This window comes from Rhododendron vialii, chromosome 12a, assembly GCF_030253575.1.
Source record: "Rhododendron vialii isolate Sample 1 chromosome 12a, ASM3025357v1".
Lineage (NCBI taxonomy): Eukaryota > Viridiplantae > Streptophyta > Magnoliopsida > Ericales > Ericaceae > Rhododendron > Rhododendron vialii.
This window is the reverse complement of record NC_080568.1, coordinates 26,940,391-26,967,461: the sequence shown is the minus strand read 5'-3', so window position 1 is coordinate 26,967,461 and position 27,071 is coordinate 26,940,391. Positions and strand designations below refer to the sequence as shown.

Here is a 27,071-nt window from a genome sequence, read left to right as displayed (position 1 = left end):
TAATGCTAAAAAAATGAACGGACGTGTATATAAATATATATACATATATAAATAAAAATATATATAAATACGCCGGGTCGGGTAATTTCAGGGAGGGTATTCGGGGCGGGGCCCTTTCGCCCCGAACCCTACCCGAACCCGGACAGGTTTGGGAAATTTTACCCCGACCCCAACTCGATACCCGAAAATGGGGTAGAAAACCCACCCCATTCGGGGCAGGGTGGGGCGGGTAGGATTGCCATCCCTAGTAATTATTCAATAGTCTGGGAGTACCGCCACGTGGTACTCCGGACCACATTAATCCACACGTCTTTGTGGGGTCCATATACTTAGTAGTAGACCTCACAAAAATGTGTGGTTATAAATAGTCCAGAATACCATGTGGCGGTACTCCTTGTCTATGGTATAATTTCACCAGATGTAGAGTTTACTCCCGTTATTTTCCAAAAAAAGAAACAAAAGAAGCCCCTAAATTTATTTGCTTCACGATTTTATTTCTCTAAAAAATCACCACTCCTCTAATTTTTTGATTCTACAAGTCACTCTTTTTATATTCTCCTAAATATTTCGTAATTAGACTTTCATTTCATCGGTCACTTTTATATTCTACAAGTCACTCTTTTTAGGGGGAGGGGGGTTTCATCGGTCCTTGGCCAAACCGCTTGTGAGGCGGCGGCGGGAGTTGGTGGTTGTCTGGTGTCATCGGGTTTTCTGATGGTGGTGGTGGATCTTGGCTAGCCGCTTTGTGGTGTTGGTTGGCGGTGCTAGAGAGGTTGTGTTGCGTGGAGGTTGTGGCGGTGGGTGGTGGCTGTGTTGTTGTTAGAGTTTTTTTTTGATAACTTGCGCATTTTATGACCAACCAACTCAAAACAAGGGGAGTTAAACCCTCATACAAGAACCCATACAAAGAAAAACCTCAAACATTCTACGTACTAAAGCTACAGTTATTTACGTCCCAAGGACTCTAGCTACATGAAATATTCCAGCATCGACAAAGTCTTTGATTTTGAAGAGTATTGAAAATGCTCCCAAGTGCACACCCGAAGTCTCACGTTATCTTCAATACTCGCAAGCACATTATCAGCTCCTCTATGCTTCCTCCAAAAACTTGAGCATTTCTTTTCAACCACAAATGGTAAACCCCAGCTGCAAAAACTAATTTGAACAAGAAGGCCCTGAAACTTTTACCTCTACAATGATCAATAGCCCACATGAGCTCACTAATTTGCACTAGGAATCAGGCTTCATCTTCTGTTTCCGCATGTGTTGTTGTAAAAGTTAGGGTGTTTTTTGGGCTTTATTTGTTGGATTTGTCCTATTCTATTTGGGCTTTCAGGCTTATTAGGGGCTTTGGGCTGCGTCCCATTTGAGTTAATTGATTTATGTGGACATTTAGGCTTTTTAGGTGTTGGGTTTGTCCCTTGGAGTGTCTCCTAGGTTGGCATCTTGCCAATCTAGGGATTGGGTACTTTGGTGCCTCTCTCCTTGCTCATGTTGATCTTAGAAATCTTTGGAAGATTAATTAAAACATTTTTCCATTCAAAAAAAAAAAAAATTAACAAACCACCTTCAAACATAGTATAGAACAAGATGAGATTTATATAGGATTTGATTGTGGGAAAATATTTTCAAAACATCCTCTCTATTAAATTTCTAGATCCGTCACTGATCGGGCCACGCTTAATATGAACCTTCAAACAAAAAGCAAGGAAGACCTTCAAACAAAAAGCAAGGAAGGGTTGAGCAATATCATTTCATGAGTTGAGTCAGTTTTAATTTTAAGGAGTTCAGTTGCATTCAAGATGAACTTTGTTTCCCGCAAAATTAACTGTTGATTTTTTCCCTTGTTGACATCCCATATTTTTTTTTTATGGGCGTGATGGTTCTTTATAAGGCCCGTGGTCCATGACCTTAATGCGCAACCCGCACGCACGTGCTTCACAATTCATCACAGGTGCATGAGTTTTGTTTCTTTTATCGGCGCACAAACACTGAGTCTAATGCAATCGCAAACAGGATATGGACTATACATATTTTGCTTAATTAAATGGAAAGAGATCTGCAGATTGCTAGCTAACCAAGTAAAAATCATAAAAAGAGATGCCATTGTTTCCCATCAGTCGCGAAAACTTTTTGAGATATATTTCTCCAGACTTAAAGTTGATTACAACAAATAGAGGTTCTCGTCGTTTCAGTGAGTGAGCTATGTTGCTCCCTTTACCTCAGCAAGTAAATATATGCGCGCACACACACAAATGCCTGATAACTAGACTGGCTCTTTTTTCACAACAACTACAAGCAGGAGGCAAATACAAGAAACCTACATCTGAACATTCTTAGACATAACCACAACAGGTAAAGAAACTATACATTCCACTGCTGCCTAATCCTCAACCAATCAGCAGGAATTTTTGTCATAGACCAAGCGCTAAGGCAAGCTCTTACATCCCTCCAAGTGTTACGCAGCACCAGTACCATCGGAATCCCTTGCTTTGATCACATCATTTAATAGCTCATCTCCAGCTAGTTGCCTCATTCTATGGATCAATTGGGTCCGTGAGATCTTTTTTCTCTGTTAGCACAGAACAATCAATTTCTTATGATCTCTTTATTTGGTTACATTTGTAAAATAAATGAAAAACGAAAGAAAGCCAACTTAGACAAGCAAAGTTGCTCATACTAAAATTTCCATATAGGGTGAACAAGTAAGAAAAAAACAAAGAGAACGAAAGAAAAGATGAACTTACACGGAACTCGCTTTGATATTTATGGAGCAACGCCATTTTTGAAGGGGGTAAGACGTTTGCCAGCTCGGGAATCAGAACAGAAAACTCTACACTCGGTGTAGTGGGCTTGTATACAGGAGTTTGATCCCTTCCGAAACCTTGTCAAATACCATCAAAATCCAAATGAATGAAGCTTGAAAACACCCATGAGGAAAATCCCAAACGAATTTACATATTTTTTAATCAACAAAACAAATCTACATGACAATGATGTATATATTGAAAAAAGAAACACTAATTTCGCCCTTTTACCTCGGACATTGAGCGCCCTGAAACTGATTACGTAACTGGGAAAAATTTGAGAGTTCATGTAAGCCTCCCAAATTATGATCCTTGTTGGTCGTGGTAGATGATCAACTCCAGAATAGAATTCGTCTGAACTTGGTTTGAATTGTTTCGAACCAGGCCGAACTACTTCCATATTCCCCAATATTACATTGCACAGCAATAGATGCCGGAGCCCATAGTCATCCTCGATTGCTGTCAATAACCTGCACAGTATTAATTCAGAAAGAAAATAATCAAGCCGTGTGAAATAAATTATGCCCCAAGTAGGGAAAAAAAGTGAGAAAATGGTTAATTACATTTGATTTACAACCACTGTTACATTTCAAGTAATAGTGGTTGTTTCATGCTTACCCATCCATGACGAATTCCAAAGGATACAAATGTACTCCAAAACCATCCTCACCATGGTCCGATTGTCTACATCTTCGGAATCCATGGGATATAATTCCACAAATTTCGGCCATTGATCCGCCATACCACGCGTGTTTTGCATTACCATTCCCTCCACATTTCTTCACCATCTCGGCTAAGGAAATGCAGAAAGCTTCCAACCGGCCATTGGGACCGGACAATGGGATTTTATGGACGGCCGCAACATTCGTGTCCTTTCCCATGCCCTGAGCAACGCAACCAGTGATGATTTGGTAACATTTGCTTCCTTCATGTATTCGACTCAAGCCATTGCCTTTGAAAATCCCAAATTCCTCAAAAACCGAAGAAGAAAATGAATCATCTTTGGAATCGGAAACTGGGATTTCATTTTGGTCAATGCTGATAGAGACTTGCTCCTCTAGATCACCAAAATGCTCCATCTATTCATCCGCCCAACAATTCAACTGAGTCAGAATCAAAACCATTTGAAGTTGATGAAAAAGTTGAAATGAGAGTATAGGTAATAGAACTTAATTGTAATACCCGTCCCGAATATTAGAGTATTTAATTCATCTTTTAATCGAATTATATGTTTTTGGGGTTGATTTGTTTATGACGGAAGTTCGAGGGGCTTGTATGTGATTCATGGGTGGAGCATAAGCAAGTTCATGTTTCAATTGCATACAATAATTTTTCCATAGCCTTTATCAAATATACTGGGGGATATTTTGGGGGATATTTCTTCCCCTATTTTCTTCTTGTTCCTAACGTAGAGAGAGAGAGAGAGTGCTTGACCGATTCCTAGACCTAAAATAAGGGGTTGCCCCAAGCGTAGGGCTGAGACCGATGTAGCACAATATCCGGTAAGACCGGAGTCGAATCCACTAAGGACGGTGAAGTGTGTGCTGTGGAATTTCGGGTTGTAGAATTTAAATTAGCTCTTAGGTAGCCACCCTTTGTCTTTTCGTTGATTAATTAACTAATACTAACAGATAACTTGCTCAAACGATTAAAAAGAGAGGCGCGGTTGTAGGGAATCCGGCGCTTGCTACCAAATCAGAATCCGCTCTCTTTTCATAGTTCTAAAAAAAAGATTAAATTTAGGGAGAATTGGAAACCCCGAAGAATGCGAATCCTAAGGTTGCCGGTCCCGTACACAGCGGCGAACAGGTTTTGGTCCCCCGTTCCCGCTCACATGAGCCCTGACAATGCCTCGGATCGTCCAACGGACGTAGTTTTCACCAACTAAATTTATTTAATTGAATTAATGTGCAGAAAATTGCGAGACGAATCCTAATTAGGTCGTGGCGCGCCTTTACCCAGCGACCAAACCTCAGAAAAACTACTCACTCATTATTGCGCAAGAAACGAAGGAAACCCTAATTTGAATCATGCTTCTAAATATGAAATAAACAAAAAATACGAATTAAACAAGTATCAAAGAACAACTTTATTGAAGAATGAAAATTAATACGAGTTACCGGCTTGCAAATAATTGAACAAAATTTCCAATAACTTAAAAGGGAAAAACCAAACTTTGAAGAAAATCAATCTGAAACTATATAATAAAATTCGAAGTAAACCTACTGATGGCAGCTTCTTTTTTTCTGTTTCATCCGTGGGAATCGTGCGCGAGTCCCAGAAAAAGATCTCGGTAATCGTCCTTTACTTATTTTTCAGTACTTATTTTTCAGTTTTCAGTTTTATCAAACAATTCAGTTTCCAGTACTTATTTTTCAGTACTTATTTTCAATATTCAGTTTCCAGTTCTTATTTTTCAGTTTTCAGTTTTCAGTTTTCAGTTTTCAGTTTTATCAAACAGACCCTTAGTCTAACCAATACTCCTTTGAAAACCACTTTGGGCCCACCAAGACCATGTGTTATTTTTCCACTTCCATGACTACGTGCACACAGTAGAGCAAAAGTAATATGGCCCAATCCATGATCTGCCAACGTAAATTTACGACTTTAATGCATTAAGCTTCCAAACTTCTACAATGTAAAAAAATAAGGCATTAACTCCGTGTAATAATATAAATGGACTTAACAAAGATAAATTAAAGAGCATAATGTGAACATTTACGCGCATATCAGAGAGAGAGGAAGAGAGGAAGAAGAAGAAGAAGAAGGAAAAGAAGAGAGGAGAGCTTGGAGGTTCTTGGTTGTCTAGGTTGTTAATCATCTAGGTAATTTCATAGTTTAATTGTTGGATTTCATGTTTGGGTAAGTCTAATTTCATGCTTAAATAGTTGGGTTCATGCCTTAATTAGATGATGCAAGTTAACTTGGGTATGAGAAGAATACCTCTTGAATCTCTTGTGTTTTTTTTTTTATGTTTTAAGCTTCTTTGATTCATGGGGTTTGAGTTTCTTAAGTAGCTCTTTGATATACATGAGTTAAAGCATGATTTGGTGTGGTTTGAGGAGTTTTAGATGTGGTTTGAGTAGAGGAAAAGGTTAGAAATCGGAAGGAAATCATGCTGGATTTTCGCTGAAAAACCCAGTTGGTACCTGTACCACTTTTTGGTGGTACCTGTACCGACGGATCAGAGCTGAAACATTTGGGTCGATTTTGGGTGGGTACCTGTACTGAGTTTTGTGGTACCTGTACCTCTCGGGTAACTTTTCAGCAATTGTTGTGGAACTTCGGACGATCATATCTTTTTCATCCGGACTCCGTTTTGGGCAAATTATATATCAAAATTTGTGTACCAAAAGTGTACTTTCCATTGGTGGTGTTCTCAAGAGCTAGCTCTAGGCTAATAAGAAGTTATGGCCAAGATAAGACAAGTTGATCATAAGTTTTCAAACCGATTTCAAGAGTTATTTTATATTTGAACTTTAATTTATGCATTTTTTAGGACACTTCTAGGTGTTGACATGGACATATTTGTATTCGATAGTCATCGTTTAGCTTCTTGTTAGCTTTGTAACTTTGTGCCGAGTATTCGTGGAATTCGTAACTAATATGAGTTAACTTGTGTCTAGGTAAAGAGCCGGTCTTTCGGGAGGTGCCGAAATCTTAGTTTGGCATACTTTGGTCGAAACGAAGGTAAGTGTGTTTGATATGATAAGGTTCAATGAGATGTTACATGGTGGTGGTTGTATATCATGCTAATTAGGATTTAGCTAATGATATATGTTTATTGGGTGTTGATTGTAACCACTAAAGGATTGTGGAGTGAGTCACACCATATCGTGGGCCATGCCGTCTAATTAACGGTGAATGGAAATGTGGTGTGCGGGACACAATGCCTTGGTTACATGGGAATGTGGCAGATGTGCCATTGCGTGTGTGATGTTTATACATGTGGGTATATAATTGAATACTTGTGTTGAGTTTGTGTGAATTACATTCTAGTGGGATATTCTTTCGGGTTGTGTGGTATTTTATTGAACGTATTCTATATCTCACACACTCTGGTTTTCCTTTTTGGATTGCCAGGTCACAGGTGGCCGTAGAGTTGGTCCACTACCGGTCAACGTTTTGGGGACACTTGGATTAATATCGAGTGTTGGTATTTTTGGTCGAATTTGGTTGTAATGGATTAAACTCGTACATTTGCTAAACTCATTTTTGTGACTAATGTTGTCAAGTACTTTTTGACTTCAAGTTTGTAAATATCTTAGATACCTTGTTTTTATTATGTTAAGTCTTCCGCTGGGGTTTTACTCTATTCCTTTATTGGTTGTCGTTTAGTGTTAGTCTTTTGTGTGGATTGCCACGTGGCTGTGTCGGTTCGGGTCCACTCCGGGTGTCGTTCCGGGACGGGGCTTGACATTAATTATAGATATACAAAAGACGGAAAAACAAAAAGATGAAACAGAGAGAAGACTTACCTCTGAAAATTTTTTCTTCCTTGCAAATGATAGCAGAGGGGGAAACTGATGGATGTGGAAGAGTGTATTTTCTTCCTTGCAAATGATGGCAGAAAGGGAGACTGATGGACATATATATACAGGTGACAGGTGATCTCCCCAGAATCTCCACCCCACCGTGCTCTTTTCCCACCACATGCCATCGTGTGTTTCCATGTCTTGCAACAAGAAAAGGTCATCGAATAGGAAACTAAACTTTGTTTCTCATCTATTTGGGGTCCGCTACGTGAATCTATTTTCAAACTCTTTATCCTGATTATTTTATCTAGCTTTCTAATTTCTACGGTGACAACACAAGTAATGGCTCTGCGGTATCACAAACAAATATGCAAGAAAAAGAAGAGAAAAACAATTGATGATAATGCTTTGATCATCTTTCATGACCTGACATTCTATCCTCACTCGACGTGAAAATTCCAAGACTGCGAAAGAAAACGGGCTATTTATACTTTTGCGGCTAGAGAATCCAAACTAGTATTTTGGTAAATTTTTAGTACAATATGAATTGTGGGGCCCATTATAGACATCCTACGATAGAGAAATAGTCACAATTATTTTCCATAAGAGCTTCTAGAAAAATCTTCAAATTTTCTTTAAATGCTTGTTCCTTTTTATCATGTATTATGAAAATTGCGCTCGATGTTAAGTGTAGAGAGACTTTTTGGAGGTGTATTTAATTTAGAAGCACCATTCCTTTAATTTGGCTTTGGGTTGAGCAATTTAAAACTACGTAACGCTCTGGTGTGATTCTCTGTCACTTTTAAGTTTTACCTGGATAGTAGTATACGACCAACTCTAGACAACAATTTTGTAACGTTCGTGTGAATAGTACGCATAAGAAAGTACAATTTTGTATCTGTCTTTGCTTACTTTGAGCAAGTGAAATTACCTTATAAGTGCCACTGTTTAATTCATATCCCTTTTATCTTTGTAATCTCTCAAAGATTAATAAATAAATAAAAATCGGTGTTCAAAAAAAATAACTTAAATTACTACTGTATTTGTTATCTTTCCCAAGATCATAATTATAGAAAAGAGACAAAGTCCTCCTGTATTTGGAAAGATATTAATTCGCATTTGTTAATCTCCCTTAAAAATGTGTGGGGCTAACTCGAGACAACGATTTTTTAATGTCCATGTGAGCAAGACTCAAGTGCATATACGAATCCATCTGTACATGAGACATATTTATTTGCAATCGCTAAATTTCCTAAAATGAATTCGGGTTGAGCAATTTGAAAATTGTATTAATGGCTCTGTAGGATTACACATCATCCTTACATGGATAATATCGAATCATTATTTGTTTGGTTCCATTAAATGATAGTGATAATAAAGAGATAATGCTAACTCGAGAAATTAACTTTTAATGTCCCAAAAAATGTCCAAATCCACCTGTAGAAAGTTATTTATCCTCATTTGTTAATCTCCCTTAAAAATAGGGAAATGATATTGGCACTCCAGTGTAACTCCAAAACCACTTTCCTTTGTTTTTTGGAGTGACTGTATCAATTTTTGAAGTGCCAATATTATTTTCCTTAAAATATGTGGGGCTAACTTGAGACAACAATTTCTTAACGTCCATGTGAGTAAGACTCGGGGATATATATACGAATCCACATGTATATTTTTAGGAGAGTGGCGTTAACAAAAAAGAAAATGACAAAATCGGCAGCCTTGCTACGTGTATAGCCATAAGATGTCTAGGTTAACACTTTGCTTATCAACCCTTTTTTCCAGCCTACACGTTGCACACAAGGCACCGAGTGGCCCTTTTTTTGTTTTTTTCCCTTTTCCTATGTTGTCTAATTACCCAACCCAAATAAATTACTATTTTGAAAAATATGGGATATTACAGTCTCCCCACCTTAGGAAATTTCGAGAAAGTCCTCGAAATTTAGCGTCCACATAACCTAAAAAATTTAGACATCCTAATAACCTCAAAATGTTCAGTGTTCTATCAATCTCGAAGATTAGCATGAATTCTAATGACCTCAAAGATTGTCCAATCCGAAATAATTAGTTTCCAAGACCTCCAAAAATTGGAATCCTAATAACCTCAAAAATCTCAACTACGCTTCCGCTGCGAACTCTGATAAACAAATTTTTCTATAACCTCAAAAGTCACACGCCCACCAAGTCCCATGTAAGACCTATTTCCTAAGCTCTGATACCAACTGTGACGACCCGAATTTTTACATTGCCTCAAAATTAAAACATCCAATAATTACAAGTCCTCAAGAACAGATATACATGGTGGGTCTAAAAACCTCTAAAAATCATACAGATTTCTAAACAATCTCTAAAATTGAATCTTTCAATACTCTAACTCGGGTCCCCACTAACTTGCTCTGCATCTGAAAAATGTAAAACGCCCGGATAGTATATACAATACGAGGACAATAAACATGGCTATCGTTAAGAATATACTCAATAAACGAGAATAACAAATCAAGTAAGATCATTCTGAACGTTTTCATTTGTAGCCTTATATTCGGCTCATTCCAATAACATGTCAAGCACCACCCAGGTCAAACTCTGTATTGGGCACATAGGCCCCATAAACATACTGGACTCCCCGTGGAGCAGTCCATCGTACATCTTTCATAACTCTATGACCCGGTGGGCTTAAACATGTACCAATCTGTTCCATGCTTTCAGCCGAATACTTTCTGTGTCACGACACAAGAAGTGACAATAACTGAATCAATAAACTTAGAGATCAAACGAGTATAAATATGAGAGAATCAAAGAACACTCTTTACAAAGAGATTTAGCTTGGAATGTATTGCACACTACCAGATACCTCAAATTATGCCTGAATATCACCTCGCCATGGAATTTCTCACAAAAGCTACTGTGAAGAATTTGCCATGCTACAAAACCTACTGCCCCTCACGTTTTTCTATTTCTCCAGAGCATTAAGGATTTTCCTTACAAATAACCCTATTTGAACCAAAGTCTAGTGAACTAGTTATTTAGAATTCCACGTGTATGGCCATAAGATGACTAGGTTAACACTTTGCTTATCAACCCTTTTTTCCAGCCTACACGTTGCACACAAGGCACCGAGTGGCCCTTTTTTTTGTTTTTTTTCCTTTTCCTATGTTGTCTAATTACCCAACCCAAATAAAATACTATTTTGAAAAATATGGGATATTACAGTCTCCCCACCTTAGGAAATTTCGTCCTCAAAATTTAGCGTCCACATAACCTAAAAAATTTAGACATCCTAATAACCTCAAAATGTTCAGTGCTCTATCAACCTCAAAGATTAGCATGAATTCTAATGACCTGAAAGATTGTCCAATCCGAAATAATTAGTTTCCAAGACCTCCAAAAATTGGAATCCTAATAACCTCAAAAATCTCAACTACGCTTCCGCTGCGAACTCTGATAAACAAATTTTTCTATAACCTCAAAAGTCACACGCCCACCTTGTCCCATGTAAGACCTATTCCCTAAGCTCTGATACCAACTGTGACGACCCGAATTTTTACATTGCCTCAAAATTAAAACATCCAATAATTACAAGTCCTCAAGAACAAATATACATGGTGGATCTAAAAACCTCTAAAAATCATACATATTTCTAAACAATCTCTAAAATTGAATCTTTCAATACTCTAACTCGGGTCCCCACTAACTTGCTCTGCATCTGAAAAATGTAAAACGCCCGGATAGTATATACAATACGAGGACAATAAACATGGCTATCGTTAAGAATATGCTCAATAAACGAGGATAACAAATCAAGTAAGATCATTCTGAACGTTTTCATTTGTAGCCTCATACTCGGCTCATTTCGATAACATGTCAAGCACCACCCAGGTCAAACTCTGTATTGGGCACATGGGCCCCATAAACATACTGGACTCCCCGTGGAGCAGTCCATCGTACATCTTTCATAACTCTATGACTCGGTGGGCTTAAACATGTACCAATCTGTTCCATCCTTTCAGCCGAATACTTTCTGTGTCACGATACAAGAAGTGACAATAACTGAATCAATAAACTTAGAGATCAAACGAGTATACATATGAGAGAATCAAAGAACACTCTTTGCAAAGAGATTTAGCTTGGAATGTATTGCACACTACCAGATACCTCAAATTATGCCTGAATATCACCTCGCCATGGAATTTCTCACAAAAGCTACTGTGAAGAATTTGCCATGCTACAAAACCTACTGCCCCTCACGTTTTTCTATTTCTCCAGAGCATTAAGGATTTTCCTTACAAATAACCCTATTTGAACCAAAGTGGTGAACTAGTTATTTAGAATTCCACGTGTATGGCCATAAGTTGACTAGGTTAACACTTTGCTTATCAACCCTTTTTTCCAGCCTACACGTTGCACACAAGGCCCTGAGTGGCCCTTTTTTTCCTTTTCCTTTTCCTATGTTGTCTAATTACCCAACCTAAATAAAATACTATTTAGAAAAATATGGAATATTACATCTCCGTCCATCCAAAACAAAAATATATGGTCATCAAAACATTTTGAAATTTAAATTGTATATTTTTATTAAAAGATTAATTTCCTTTAGTAAGTAAGTAATATATTATCAATAAGCTTTTAATTTGGTGTGAAAAAAAACCAAAAAAATTAAACTACTTTATTTTTTATCCAAAAATTGCATGTCTTTCCGTAAGGGACTATGAAAATGGGACGGATGGAGTAAAGAAGAGAGGTGTTTATTCGACTTGCACACACATCATGGGTGCCCCCCGGCCTCTAGAAGTGAGCACAAGGTATAGCATAGGAAAAATGAGCCAAAGCGGATGTGTTTTGAGGCTTGGGTACACTGGGTGGGGCCTGCTCGTCAAGTGGGCCGGGCCGGCACGACACGGCACGGACATGAGACGTTTAAATGTGGCACGATACGACACGGCCGAAGTGGGCATGTGGACGGGCACAACACGGCACGACATGATTCTAGCCGGACACGGCACAATACGGAAATACAAATAATAATTTAAATGTTATTAGTAAATAAATTGACTTGCTATATCATGAGTCCATGACTCGTATTCTCGTAATGTCATTAATTAAGGTAAAAAAAAATGGCTCGCTATGTAAATTTTACGAAATACCGCACATACATTTCGTTTTACCTCACGATGATTTAAAAACAAATTATCAATTTTTATTGAATGAAATTATTTTGTCAAAGCTGAGGGAGTTATGTTGGAAAATTCCTCGGTTAAGCTCACACCAAATATGGTTAATGGCAGCAGCTAGGGAAACACTTGAAAGATATACCACCTCTATGAGCAGTAGCCCAATCAATCTCAGCTTGAAGGTGAAAGCCAGCCTACCAATTCCATTCTTATGCAAAACATGACCACAAATATTATAGCAGAGTAAGAACATTGAAAAACAAGTGAGAGTGGCTAAGTTACACAGCACACACACCATCTGAGGCAAGGCCATAGTTTAGAAGACTCTTTTATTTTCTTTAAGCAATGGCAAGCATACATAGGATTACTTGATATTTGGACTCAATTTTTGCGAGAGAGATTTCAAGTTGGCACAGGATCAACGAGTACTGAGGTCACAAATCCCTTGAGCTTGGTTCCAGAATGGGTGTAATTATCTCCATCCTTATATAAAACATAAATAACTCTTGCAAGGTTGAGAGGTAGCCGGAGGAGAGGTATCGGGACGGGGGTTGGGCGGAGGCACTCTGAGTTCATGTCTTTCCATGCATTCATAACCCATTTTTGGAATTCAACGATAGCCTCTTCTTCTGTTGCACCATATTGTTTCATGTAGCATTCAACTGAGGAGGCTACGTGACCTCTTTCTTGCTCAAACTATAATTGCACCACGAAAAATGTACAGTTAGCATGGAAAAGAGGTAGCTAGGTAGTAATTTACATTAGGGAAGCACTTATGTATATTTGGGTACCAAGGATCGAATGTTATGAATTTGCAACCTGTTTCCAGAAGGTTACAATGTAATATCTCATGTTTGGGGGAGTAGTCATAAGTAATGTGATATCACATCCCACGATGGAAGTTTACATGGATGATTTTGGGTACATAACAAACCATGTAAGATACTACTAGTACTTTGAGCTTAAGTATTTTGGGCTATGTGGTGTGGCTTGTGGATCAACATTAAGATGCTAATTAAGGCTCTATTCTGCTTAACTTTTAGCATTTTTTTGGAGATTTTCTTATTCAAAAAATTCGCATTCGTTAGTTTTGCGCCAACTTTTGTAAATTATTGATTCGTCTCGATGAGAGGAATCAAAAAAGTTAAATTTTTTTATTTTTACCCAAATATTTTGAAAAATAACCACTTTTCAGCAAGTAGGTTTTTTTTTTTTTTTTTGTACGTAGGGCTTGTATATCTTACCTTGTGGCCAACCACGTCATCAATGAGCCTGCAAATCACTGATGAACCTTGAACAATCAAAGGATTACTAGACACCCAATCAAAGGCCTCTTTGGTCGCCAACTCTCCCATTCCAGTAAAGGAAATGGTTGAAATAGCTTGGTAGCCACAACTCAATAGTGCAACTGGCCAGTGCTCGTCCATACTTGGAACATAGCCTTCGTGATACCATTTGGCTTCGGTACAGAATACTCCAACCAAATCTTTCATCTGGAATTTTGAGGACAATGAGTTAGTATTGGGCGAAATTTCAGTATTAATATTACTAATAAAAAAAAAAAAAAGTAAGTTAGTTCGAGGCGAACTGCGGATTTTGCGTATTCGACTCCATATGATCTTCCTTGTTGGGTCATTTCATCACCAATAATGTGGAAAGTATCCAAAACTGTTTGGTAAACAAGTTTCATATAGTCTGGAAGTTGATCCAATGCATTGACTTCCCACCTGAAGTCACAGGAAATGACTGGAGTAAGGAGTATAGCGGTAGGCCATGGGAACCAAATTTAGATAACATTACATTCTACTTTTAGATTATGAAATTATATATATACATAGCCCTTCTAATAAGGGATCCCTTATTGAGTTAAGTTAAGGACCTCTCATTTTCAGACCGAATTTTAATGATCCGAACCATTCAATGTGTACAGAATGTGATTTTAAGGATACTTGTGAGAAATCAGCTCAAAATATAACCGAGAAGTGCTTGATCCAAACAATTTTTTCATAAAGCTTGACAGAAACTGTTCTATGTAAAAAATATTTGGATCAAGCATTTTTCGTTTATATTTTGTGCCGATTTCTCGCGAATACTCTTAAAAAACTACTCCCTCCGTCCCTAATTAACTGTCCACTTTCACTTTTTCCAAATTTTTTAAAATGAGTTATATCTTTTAATTTATACTATTTTTCATAATTTTCAAAATTTTGTCTAATAGAATCAATCGAGATCTATCAAATAAGATCCATGTTGCAGATAAAAAATATTATACTTTGGAAGATATAAATGATTTTTTAAAATGTCCGGAATAGTAACGTGGACAGTTAATTAGGGACGGAGGGAGTATATACATACATATACATATATATATACACACACACAAGCATATTTTGATATCGGCTTATTTACTTTTTTGGTTCCCAAAATATTAGCGAGTGACCAACCAATTTTTTTTCCAATTTAAACATTTGTCCAATTTTGTCCCCAATGTTTAAAATGTGTGTCAATTTGGCCCCCACTCTTAACGCCGTCCCTTTGTTCATTAAAATAGAGGACATTATTGATATTTCACCCCAAAACACTACAACAAATGAAAAAAAATCCAAAAAAAAAAAATATTACTCCCATTTCTGCTCTCCTCCTCCGCTTACCCGCCGCCATCCTCTCACCATCACCTCCACATCCATCACCACCACCACCACAGCCGGCGGCGCAGCCCACCTCCCCCCCCTCAATCTATTACTCCCCACGACGGCGCCACCCCTTCCAAAATACCCTCATCATCATCACTTATAACAAGAACACTACAAACCCAAACCCAGTACTGATCGCAATCAAATCCACTACCAAAACCCAACTAACCATCAACAACGACACAATCACCACCACTCCGCAGTCGCCGTCCATGGCCGAACCCGACTACGACAACCCAAACTCCAACTTTCTCTTTCTAACAGCTCTCAACCAGTCACCCATGGAACATCTACTCCCCCTCCAACCCAAATAAAACCCACCTCCCCAAATCCATGGACTTGCCCAATCCCTCTTCCATGCATACCAATTGTTGACGAACTGGTTTTTTCTGGTCCGAAAAGAAGTAGCTCGGAAATTCAATTTGACCAGTGGGTATTGTGCGTCTCACTGAGATGATCACATCGGTGGTGTGCAATCGGTTTTCGTCACTTGAAAAGACTGTACGCACTATTCGAAGGCAGCGCGTGGCGGCGGAGTCACTGAGTTTGTAACAGTCGGACGACCACTACTCGCAATCACCGGCCCACAAAACCACTCGCTGCCACGAGCCGGTGACCCAAACAGCCAAACTCCCTTGCCATCGCTCCAGGCGTTTACCGACATCATCTCTATTGAAAACCCCAAGTTCTGCTGCAAGCCCTAGATCTTGAAAGTAAAGTATCTTTTACAATTTCTGGTAATTTGCCCTGGATGTATGTCTATGGAACGAGTATTTGATTTTTGATATTGCACAGACCAAGACAAAAAGTTACTCCATCCGTCTCTAAATAAGTGTCCAGCGCGCAAAATTAGACTTTACAAAACATGCATATTTTTTATTAAAAAATTTAATTTTTTTTCACAATCTAATAGAATTCATTGCTATCTATTGATTTGTAAGAAAAAATTGATTTTTTTAAAGAAACGAATACATCTTTTTGAAAGCTTCGTTTTGCGCGCCGGACACTTACTTAGGAACGGAGGGAGTATTATCCAGTTGATATTTTTATTTTTATTTTTAAATTTTGTTATAGTGTTTGGGGTGAAATACTGCTAATGCTCTCAATTTTAACGGACAAGAGGGATGGCATTAGGGATAGGGACCAAATTGACACACATTTTAAACGTTAGAGACGAAATTGGTCACTTGCTAATACTTTGGGAACCAAAAAGGTAAATAAGCCTTTTGATATCATATATGCTACTAGCTATATCTGTGTGAGCTAGATTATATGATTAACAAGTTGTCCCAAATGAAAACTACTACTCCCTCCGTCCCTTTTTTAGAGTCCAGTATTTTATTTTGGGCTGTCCCTTAATAAGTGTCCATTTTGTAAAATTAGTGGGTAAAAGTTGGTGTATTGTCTATTTTATCCCTAAAAGTAGATTTCTTTTTAAAAAGTAAGTGAGTAAAAGTGTAATGATGATGGGTAAGTAGGGAAAGTGGAGGAAAAAGTTGATGTGAAAGGTATAATGATGATGTCTTTTTAATAAATTGGAATTACGAAGCATGACACTTAAAAAGGGACGGAGGGAGTATTGTTTTTTACTCCCTCCGTCCCTATTTAAGTGTCCCGTTTCGTAATTCCAACTCATTAAAAAAACATCATCATTACACCTCTCACATCAACTTTTACCTCCACTTTTCCTACTTGCCTTCTATGGAGACATCATCATTACATTTTTACTCACTAACTTTTCAAAAAAGAATCTACTTTTAGGGGCAAAATGGGAAATATACTCACTTTTACCCACTAACTTTACAAAATAGACACTTATTAAGGGACAACCCAAAATGAAATACTGGACATTAAAAAGGGAACGGATGGAGTACTACAAAAAAATGAAAATCAAATTTTAAGTTGCTTATATAATCTAAAATCTAGACTGAAAAGCTCGTCAAACTCAGTTGGCACTAAAGTACCTCAAACTCAGCTTTCTTTCTTTTTCCTCGATCGGCAAAAGGAATTTATTACAATTTGATTTTATTGCTTTTCAGCTTCTTAAAATCTCTACAATGTAAGGTCTGTTGATAACATTTTTTGACAAGCTCTTCTGACTTCTAAAATCGCAACAACTAATCCTCGAATTTCACTGCACGTCCTTGCATTGCTCTTAGATTGTGTATGTATCTTCATTAATTTGTGTTCCTTCCAAAATCAAACAGTTCCTTACATGTCTTGACCATTTAAGGAAGTTTCTATTTTCCCTTTTGCTTTTGCGACATAATTTTTGCTCTCCAATTTTATATAAATACTAGTGCATGCCCGTGCCTCGAAATCGGTATTAAACAAATTATCTAGTTTTGTCCCTATAACCTCTTGAAAGCCAAGACCTCATTCTCAAAATTTCATCTACGCAAAAACTAATAGCTCAAGTAAATCAATCGGTTAACTTGAATCAGCACATAAACCTATCAACCAAAAAAATATATCATGAATCAACACATAAACGAACTAACAAACTAAAAGATATAAATTTTTAATGCATTTATTAGAAAGTGAATCCATTTTTAGCTGGGAATTCCATCACAAATTCAAGATTCAAATCTTGTTGTCATCAAAGATATTTGCCGCGAAATTGATCAGTTAAGGGTTTGTGATTATTATTATTTTTATATTCGTAGATTGACGAATGTAGCTACACGCACTTTGGCAATTTTAGGTTTGTGAGGTTCTGATATTCATACTCGGGAAGCCAGACTTCTTGGTTGATTATTGAGTCCTATGTGAAACAATATAATCGACTTCTTTGATGTACTAATACGAACTTTTTTTTTACTAATGATAGTCTCTTACAGTGTTGATAATTTTTTTTTTATTATAACATATCAAATCGAAATTTAGATTCCGAGGGGGGCAAGAGGACAGAATTTAACCTCTGAATTGCATCATTGAAGAGCACAAGTTCTTCGATGGTAGCATTGCTAGCATCATACGTGTCATCGATAAGGGAAATCAAGGAAATCACTTTGGTTAGATTCCTTGTAGCAAGAATATATTGGGGCTCATGGTACACTCCCAATATCCAAAAGTACAACTCCACCACTCTGTCTCTTGCAAAAGGTAGTTTCCCTGGAACGTCCAAATCTTTCCACCACCTAAACCAAAAATTGTACCACGGAAAATATAAGATTCAACGTATCAATGCCCTGTTTTGGATGTCTATATATGAAACAATTCCTTATCGACTTAATTTACGTATTTTTCTTCCTTTTCTTTTAGGCAAATTTTCTTTTTCTTTTTCGATTCATCTCAACTAGAGAACTGAATGAATTTCATGTAAACTATGAGTTTCAGCTCTATCTCATTTGTTATGAGAAAATCAATCATTCGACAACTTAAGTGCATGAGGATTGCCAATTGGCAGCAACGAATTGGTTGCCAAGACTGTAATTGCATTAGTTCCATATGGGGAATTGAGAGGGGTAGGGGGTGGAATGATTTAGTAAATTTTTTTTTTTTTGCTTTCATAAATAGTACTGTTTTTGAAGCAGATAATTTTCTCTGTTCTTTCCTTATGAAAGGTGAACCAATAATGTATAATTTTTTTGAAAACCAAAAAGAAGAGTTTCTAGGGAGGCTTATTGAACAAGTTGTATTATACCACGTACCTTGTGATTTCACTCAACTCCCTCTGGTGCAATTTCTGTAATAAGTTGAAATCTAATTTCGCAAAATTTGATAGAACTTCGTTGTGGGAATCATCTTTTTCATAGAAGGAAATATAACGCCTTGACTCGAGCCTTGTCAAGCCCTTGTGCATGGGCTGATATAGAGCATGAACTACTTGCGCCGCAATTGGATTATTGCTCAAGTTCGGTAGTGCAGAATTGAGGTGAGTGGTGGTAAATTCCATTGCTTCATCTAGTATATCTTCTTGACGTACACTCAGAAATGTAGCTTCATACAAACTTAATAATCCTCTCACATCACCAATCAATGATTCCTTAAATTTTCCATCATTGTCCTTGAGTTTGTTGAATACATCTGCTTAAACCATTTAGAAACATGATCAATTGGAAAACAATATGTTAAAAATATGAAAGTTATTGAAATTTATTTGTTTCTCTTTTTGTTGCTTATTAGGGTAGGTTGAGTTCTAGCGACAACAACACTAAAACAGTATATATGCATTCTCTAATACTCTCTCGTTTTTTTTTCCTGTCGTTCTCGATTTCATTGTTTATCTTTAGTAACAATGTAATTTCCCATTGCCGATAAAAAAAATCACTTTCCTTAACTATACAAGAGGCAAAGGTGACTTACCACAAGAGACATGATATCCTTGTTGTCTAAGTAATCGGAATGAGAGAGCAGTAATGTAAAGATCCTCATCATTGTTGACATTTTTGTGACCACTTTGATGATAGGTTTCATATATTTGATGTAATCCTTGGTCAATCTCTGTTTTGAAATGGTAGGCCACGCCTAGGCGCTGGATTGCATCAATAAGGTCTAGCTGTTGTGAATATTCACCCTTTGCTTCCACTAGTTGCTTTCTCACCTTTTCTTTAAGCTGATGATGATTTTGCTTCATGTTGATATCCACTTCCTGCCAGAATTTAAAAAAACAAGAACAAATATAACCATGTATTAACATTATTACGTGGACTAGAACGATAGAACTATTGGTTTAACAGTTGCGTAATTGCACTTAGGTGCAATGAGATTGTGGGTTCAACTTTTATGAAAAATAAAATACAATACATTTGTCGATGGGTTGGAATTGTATCGATTCGTCTAACAAATAAAAACACTTACTTTGTTACTTATCTTCATCATCTGACATGAGAAATGTATATTTTTATTACTTCTTTTTTTTTTTTGTAAAATTTATTTTTATTACCTCAAGAAAGTACATTCTGAGCTAGGATTGGTGTGAGAACCAAAATTAAAACGAAAACTACATGACCTAGAATACTTGCTTTTCCAAGCTTGGTTTTAAAATTGAAGAATCAAAATCGTTTTCATAACCGGGCGTGCCCATCGCAAATGGATTTTAATCTAGTTGAGCTTGAATAGCTGTGTCTTTCTTACTCATCTGCCATGTTAGGCTTTTAGTTTTGTCAATTTCAATAGGGTAATGAGTTGCGGATCAAAAAAAAAAAAAGGGTAATGAGTTTTACACTCTCATTTTTTAAAGTGATGACACTTTCTTTTTTTGTCTTATTGCGATGTGAATTTACAATGTTGTCATTCCAAGTGTGGAAGTGTATACAAATTAAAGTTTAATTTATCGATTCACATCACAAAAGGACAAAAAAAAAGTGTGATTATAAAAAAAAAGGAATGTAAAAATCAATTAGCTTTCGATAACCCAAATTGCTTTGATTGAAAAACAAAGAATTCCTAAATTATTGGTCCATTTCTACTTAATTAAATATCCATACTTATAAAAAAAAAAAGCTACTTTACTCTCACTCCCTCTCAACCCCAACCCATACCCCCAAGCCAATCCAGTAAAACAGCAACAACGGCCACACAAAAAAAAACATACTCGTGAAAACTAGCAAAAACAGCAACCCCTCTCTCTCTCTCTCTCTCTCTAACTTTACTCTCAACCTCAACCCACAAAACCAGCAAACAAAAACGAAAAACCCAGTCTCTCTCTCTCTCTCTCTCTCCCAAGCCAATCCAGTAAAACAGCAACAACGGCCACACACAAAAAAATAAAAACTAGCATAAACAGCAACCCCTCTCTCTCTAACTTTACTCTCACCTCTCAACCTCAACCCACAAAACCAGCAAACAAAAACGAAAAACCCAATCAATCTCTCTCTCTCTCTCTCTCTCTCTCTCTCTCTCTCTCTCCTTCCTTTTGAAACAAAATCCCCAAACCAGATCTTCCAGACTTCCACTACCGCGAAACTGTAGTTTTCAATTCTGACTCGACCCGATCGCCATCGTCGTCTGCGTTGTGGTGTCCATCTTCAACGGCCTACTTTCCCAACCAGGTCTTTGTCGCCAACGTCGTCGGTTGGCAGAGAAGGAGTGATTAAAATATTCGAAAGTGAGTGAACAGTGCCTCTGTGAAGACAACGAGTCACTGTAGCAAGTGTTAAATTTCTTGAAAGTAGTGAGGGAGGAAGAGAGGGTGTTTTGGGGTGTTTTTTCAGTTTTGGCTCTTTAGTTTAGTTTAAAGAGAAAAGAAGAGAGACAGATGAGGATGCTCTAATTTTCTTTTGCGTCAAAATTCCAAGCTAAGTATCAGATTTCTTGTTTTGAACCTTCTTTTGGAAAAGTAGACTTATTAATTTACACGTTTTAGAAGGCTGGAATGATGTAGTAAGTATATAGTAATGTGTGATGTTCATTTAGAGAATAAATTACATACATGCACCGGCGGTGTAAACATTTATTTCCTCTAAATTAATTATATTGCGTCATATCGTCAAAACAGTGGTTTCAATTTATAGAACATAGTGATGTGACACAATATAATTGCTTTGAAGAAAACAAATGTTTACATCGATGGTATAAATAATTTAATCTCTTTCATTTAAATCTTATCGAAAAAAGATATTTGTTTAAAGAAAAGAATAATACAATTAATTTTACCATGTCTGCAGAAGAGTAGGCAAGAAAATAATCTCCCCAAACACTAGGATGAAAAACTGATTTAGGGCGATGTGTTGTGACTTGAACGGGTGCAGGTGCCTTACTTGAGGTTAATAAAGCAGTTGGGATAGAAGAGAATTCCATTTTTCTGTGTTGGGTGGCTGTGAAATGAGAAGGAATAAGAGACAACGAATGAACCAGAGCTAATATTCCTTTCCCACCCTCTGACTAATGATGTAGAATATGGAGCAATTATGCTTGCTATTTATAGACTGGATTCTGTAGGGAAAGCAAACACAAAAGTGCTAGGTACAAAGATATTTTACTTGAAAATCACCCGGGATGCACCATTAGAGGCATTTATGACCATTCCCAATGCAAACAATTAAAGTACCGTGACAATAAACTTAAAAGATCACACATATCGTGATATCGAATTGAACTAATTTTTTATAGGAACCCATAAGAAAACATTTTAAGAATATTGAGTTGGAGGGCTGCTTTTTTTCCCGGCCCCACACCCCATTTCCCATATTACCCCCTCCCCTCCCCCCGTTTTACTTCTCCTGCTCCTCCCTCCTCCCATTTACTTTTTTTTTTTTCTCCCTTCTTCTCCTGCTTTCCCCTCCACGCATTTACTTTTCTTTTCTTTTTCCCTCTTTATTTTCTTTTTGTTTCTTTTCGGCTGGATTTTTTTTTTCGTTTTTTTTATCTTTATTTCCTTTTATTTCCTTCCACTTTGAATCTTTTTTTTTTTTTTTTCAATTATTTTCTTTATTTGTTTCTTTTCCCATTTACCTCCCTTCTTATTTTTTTTTGGTTAACTCAAATTCTATTTTCAATTAAGATTACAATTAGTGTTCGGGAACTAATTACGAAATGTATTTTGCAAACGACATACTAATCCAAAATACAAATGTTATATTTAGGATTACTTTTTTTTAACTATTGTACAATTTAATAAATTTGTTAACTATTATTTAGCATAAATCCTCTTAACTGATTCAGTAGTATGTTGCTTCAAACCACATCTCTACTCCATAGGATTGCAAATGGCTGGTTTCTATTTTTTTTATAACTAAAACGGAAACGTTTTAGGGGCTTCGTAGGGGCTACTGTGCCAATGAGGGCAGTTGAGCCCCCGGGTCCCCCCTACTTTTTAATTTATTTTTTTATTTAATTACTCATACCTTATTTATTTAATTTCTATAAATACACCATTTGTATATTTAAAAATATAATTCAAGAATTAAGTTAAATCAGAGCAAAGATCGTTATTATTATTATTTTATTTTAAATGGTCATAATAAATTTTTTGGTTTAAGACCTTTCAACAAATACTTTAAGACTCATTATTTAGTTTCAAAACTCTCTTAGGGTGTCCATTGAAAGGCCTTAGAGCCAAAAATTTATTAGGACCATTTAGGATGAAATGATCAGAAAAATAACAACTTTGCACCGGTTCAAACGGATTGAAAATTGAAACACTTATTTTAGTAACTATATTTTTTAATCTATAAAGGACAAAAAAATAAAAATAAAACAGTCGGATAAACATGATCAATTGAAACACTTTTTTTTTCTCTCAATTACTTTACAAAGCCTAGAATTAGACTTGAACCTATTATTAAAGAGAAAAAAAAATTCAAACTGGAAAGAAAGAAAAAGAAATAAGATGAAAAAAAAAAAAACGAAACTGAAAATAAAATAAAAAAAAAACGAAACTGAAAATAAAATGAAAAAAAAAAAACGAAACTGAAACTGAAACTGAAAAGAAAAGGAAAAAAAGAAGAAGAACCAAACGGTAAAGAAAGAAAGAAAGAAAAGGGAGAGAGAGAGAGAGAGAGAGAGAGGGGGTAGAATGGGAAAAGGGGGGGGGGGGGGGGGGGGGGGGGGGGGGGGTGGGTGGGGTTATTTGCAATTTACATTGAGTTGCTTGAGTCATCTTTCTTGGATCTGAAATGGGCCCCACAAAAAACAAATAATGGTGAGATCTCATCACAAGCGTAAGAGGGAATTTGTTCCTCTTGGAATGAAGTTGGAAGATGTTTTCTACATCTTAGAAGCAACATGAGATCTAAAACCATTGCAACCAAAATTTCCTAGTAATCTTGCACAAAAGGGTGGAGAGTATTTCAAATATCACCAAGTGACTGGTCATTTCATTGAACAATGTGGGGCTCTTAAGAATGCAGTCCAGGATCTCATCGATCAAGGGATAGTTCATCTGACCAAGCTGAATGATTGAGAAGCGTCGGCCAAATTCTGTCATGTGTTTTGAGTCAATTTTTTTTAGGCCTTTCTTTTGGCCCTTATTTGCTTCTTTTTAGGGTTTAAGTCTCGAGTTTGTTCTTCTTTAGGAATTTAAGTCTTAAGTTTATTTTCTCTTAAAATTAAAATCATTTTGTTCATCATGGTTTTGGACCAATTCTTTGCACTTAATATGAAATGTGAATCTCTCATGGAATATGAATCTCCTTAGACATGAATTACGAATGGCCTGATTCTCTTTAGAGATATGCAGGCACCTTAGGGTTGGCCACATTTTCGAAAATATTTTCTCTTGTACTAATTTGCTGCCATGGAATACTCATGATAACATTAAATGTTGAAAACAATTCTTAAGGGTTTCAAAGTAATCTCATGATAACGTTTGAAATACATCATAAATCACTCAAGTTGTCAAATGCAAAGAATGAGTTATATATGACCCATGTCATTCATGTTGAGTTGAGGGACAGTTGAAAACATTTATGTGCTCTAATGGGGCCTCTCATAAGAGGAACATGCTATTGAAAATAGAAGGAAAAAAAAATGAGCTCGTTAGATTGAAAACCTTCAAGGGCGGTCTAAGCAAAAGTTAAAGCATAAGAAAAATTTAGCCATATCTCCATGCACCCACTTTGAGTCTCAAGACTTGTCCTCAATTTTGAAGAACCAATTGGTAAAACATCAAAGCCTCTTAATCTCTTGGTTAGGATTCTAGTTGCGTTGTCGCATGATTCAAAATGAAGAAAGACCATCATTTCTCTATCCAAATACTTATCCCTTGCTAGCCACATTGAGCATCTGGATAGTTTCTTTCAAATAAAGCACGTTAAACAGTCATCCCCCACACTGGGGTAGATAAAAATGCAATGAGAGATGACTACAAAATAGAAAGTAAGCATCCCGTCACGCATGGAGGTTTTGAAAAAAGAAAAGAAAAATATCATCCCTTCCAATCCAACAATAGGGGCTTGAAGAAACATTTCTCTCTCATGCAAAAAATTGCGATTAGATGGCTACTAGCTTTTGAAACCCAAACACGAGTAGAAAAGTAGATTTGAGCCATTATATCCTTTTCTTTCTTAAATCAACACCCTAACCTATAATATGGTCCATAGTAAAGTCCTCTCGGATTGAAGAACGCGACTTAGCAATAAGGTCCTAGATACTAAAGGTATAACCATTGTGGAAAGTATGGACAATGAAAAGTGGTATGAAGTAAAGGGGCATAACTGCATCCCCCTTTTTAGAAGCACACAATCTCCCATGAGGTGCACAGTGGTCATTTATCAATTCAACTCAAAGTAGTCAATTACCCTAAAGCAATAAACTCGTTAGGGTCATGGGTTCGTAGAACAGTTTTGCATCTCTTGACGACTAAGTGGTTTGAATGTGAATCATGTAGGTAAAATGATGTGGTTTTGAAATCCTCAAGGAAAAACTTTCAAAATTGATTTTGTTTTAAGCATTTTTTACACAGCAATACAAGCACAATTACTTATTTGTAAATTTTCATGAAGATAACATGGGTTTCCCATTTTATAAGGAGTGTAGCTAGAAGGTTCTTTGGCCATACAATGTGTTAGCAGCGTTGCTGAAGTGTTGCAATCTTTCAAGTTTCTTGGATCTTATCGTCTTCTTTGTCATAGCCATTTGGCTAGTATAGAGTTTGTTGCCATCTTAGGGTGTAGAAGAAACACTAGCTTGAGTATGCGAAAGTTGAGATGTCCCAAAACACTTGTTTCCATATCACCACAATCACGTGGTTGCTTGATGTGTAGTTTAGGCAGTTACATTGGCCTTTTGGCTCGCACAGTTGATTTGTCTACATGAGCACCTCACTGTTTAGTCTTATCTAGACATTTCCCTTGGCCTCTTTGGCCTATGCATTTGATTTGCTTTCATGTTTTTATGGTTGTTGTGGTTAATTATTTGGTCTTAAATTGGTCTCTTGGTCTAATACTTGATTTTTGTCTTCACTACTACATGTTGCTTGCATTATGAATGTATTTGATTATCTGTTGGAGTGACGCCTCTTGGCTTTGAAGAGAAAAAAAAATATAGGCGCTATCTATTAATACATTGGGTCTCTCGACCACTATGCCTCTTGGCATTCACACCTTTCGATATATTGGGTCTCTCGACCATTATGCCTTTTGGCATTGCATCTTTCGATGTATTAGGTCTCTTGACCTATACAACTCTTGGTGTCGTATCTTTTGACGCATGAGTCTCTCGACCTACACGCCTCATGGCCTTGTATCTATTGATGTGTTATCACGCCTCTTGGCCCCCTAAATAATGTGGTATTGTGGTGTACTATGTCTCTTGACGTATTTTGCCCCTTGGCATCCTTTAATGTAGTATGACATATTTTACTCTAAGCATTCTATTAACAAAATAATATGCATATACATCTTACACCGTTATGTCTTGAATAATGTGGCTTGCAGTGGTTGATACCTTTGTTACATGTCACTTGACATAAACTAATCACATGTCCAACGATTTGAAGCATGAAGTGTAATAGAATAAGTGTTACATTTTAAATTCCAAATAGAGTGCATAGAAGTCAAAATTACGTCTCTCGCCTTGTACGCCTCATGGCGTTATATCTCTTGAAGCATTATAATGATGTTTGTGAGTCACTAGACTTATTTTGCCTGAACATTCCCTTGAATGAAACCTAGTGCTATACTCATAGGATTCAATAGTTGAGTGCATTTTGCTATCAAATTTACCCAATGTTTTGCATTTCTTACTTATGAAACAGGTCATTCCTGCATACATCTGGTTCCACACCTCGGTTCCATCATTACACGCTCTAAACTCTGACTCTCAGGCTCTTGCCTTATGATCGATACCGACTCTATGCCTCGGTTCCATCACTTCAAGCTTCGACTCCTCGGGCTTTTGCCTCAGGACTACAACCGGTTCCGTGCCTCGGTTCTCTCAAGCTCTATGCTCCAGCTACTGGCCTAGTGCACCCCATATCTCAAGAATCGGCGTCCGATTGTCTCCAAAAGATGGTTTGGATTCCACCCCAATTACATCAATTCCATT

At 37.0% G+C, this 27,071-nt stretch overlaps 2 protein-coding genes and 1 long non-coding RNA gene across 3 annotated transcripts; 1 reads left to right on the top strand and 2 right to left on the bottom strand.

Annotated features, from left to right (window-relative positions):
* Positions 1–2,310: 2,310 nt before the first annotated feature.
* On the bottom strand, positions 2,311–3,886 carry LOC131309613 (probable inactive poly [ADP-ribose] polymerase SRO2). Its single transcript, XM_058336221.1, has 4 exons — positions 3,426–3,886; positions 3,039–3,322; positions 2,748–2,884; positions 2,311–2,572 (listed from the first exon to the last, which is right to left on the bottom strand). Exons 1-4 carry the CDS (start codon positions 3,884–3,886, stop codon positions 2,459–2,461), a joined length of 996 nt encoding a protein of 331 aa, XP_058192204.1. The 3' UTR covers positions 2,311–2,458.
* Positions 3,887–5,538: 1,652 nt separating this feature from the next.
* LOC131311910 (uncharacterized) lies at positions 5,539–6,957 on the top strand. The gene is made up of 3 exons (XR_009195633.1): positions 5,539–5,632; positions 6,434–6,497; positions 6,891–6,957. It is a non-coding gene; the product is annotated as an uncharacterized LOC131311910 (long non-coding RNA).
* Positions 6,958–12,748: 5,791 nt separating this feature from the next.
* Positions 12,749–21,963, bottom strand: LOC131311909 ((-)-germacrene D synthase-like). The gene is made up of 7 exons (XM_058339545.1): positions 21,741–21,963; positions 19,449–19,734; positions 18,794–19,169; positions 18,059–18,280; positions 14,036–14,174; positions 13,692–13,940; positions 12,749–13,143 (listed from the first exon to the last, which is right to left on the bottom strand). Exons 1-7 carry the CDS (start codon positions 21,882–21,884, stop codon positions 12,850–12,852), a joined length of 1,710 nt encoding a protein of 569 aa, XP_058195528.1. The 5' UTR covers positions 21,885–21,963; the 3' UTR covers positions 12,749–12,849.
* Positions 21,964–27,071: the final 5,108 nt, after the last annotated feature.

Excerpts from the sequence above, each read along its gene's own strand:
- LOC131309613 (XM_058336221.1), bottom strand. The coding sequence starts at position 3,886 with ATGGAGCATTTTGGTGATCTAGAGGAGCAAGTCTCTATCAGCATTGAC. Across the intron at positions 3,323-3,425 it reads TTGGAATTCGTCATGGATGG|TTTCACACGGCTTGATTATT; the intron begins GTAAGCATGAAA and ends GGGCATAATTTA. Across the intron at positions 2,885-3,038 it reads CAGGGCGCTCAATGTCCGAG|GTTTCGGAAGGGATCAAACT; the intron begins GTAAAAGGGCGA and ends GTATTTGACAAG.
- LOC131311909 (XM_058339545.1), bottom strand. The coding sequence starts at position 21,884 with ATGGAATTCTCTTCTATCCCAACTGCTTTATTAACCTCAAGTAAGGCA. Across the intron at positions 18,281-18,793 it reads GAGTTGAGTGAAATCACAAG|GTGGTGGAAAGATTTGGACG; the intron begins GTACGTGGTATA and ends TTTTTGGTTTAG. Across the intron at positions 13,941-14,035 it reads TCGAATACGCAAAATCCGCA|ATGAAAGATTTGGTTGGAGT; the intron begins GTTCGCCTCGAA and ends TCAAAATTCCAG.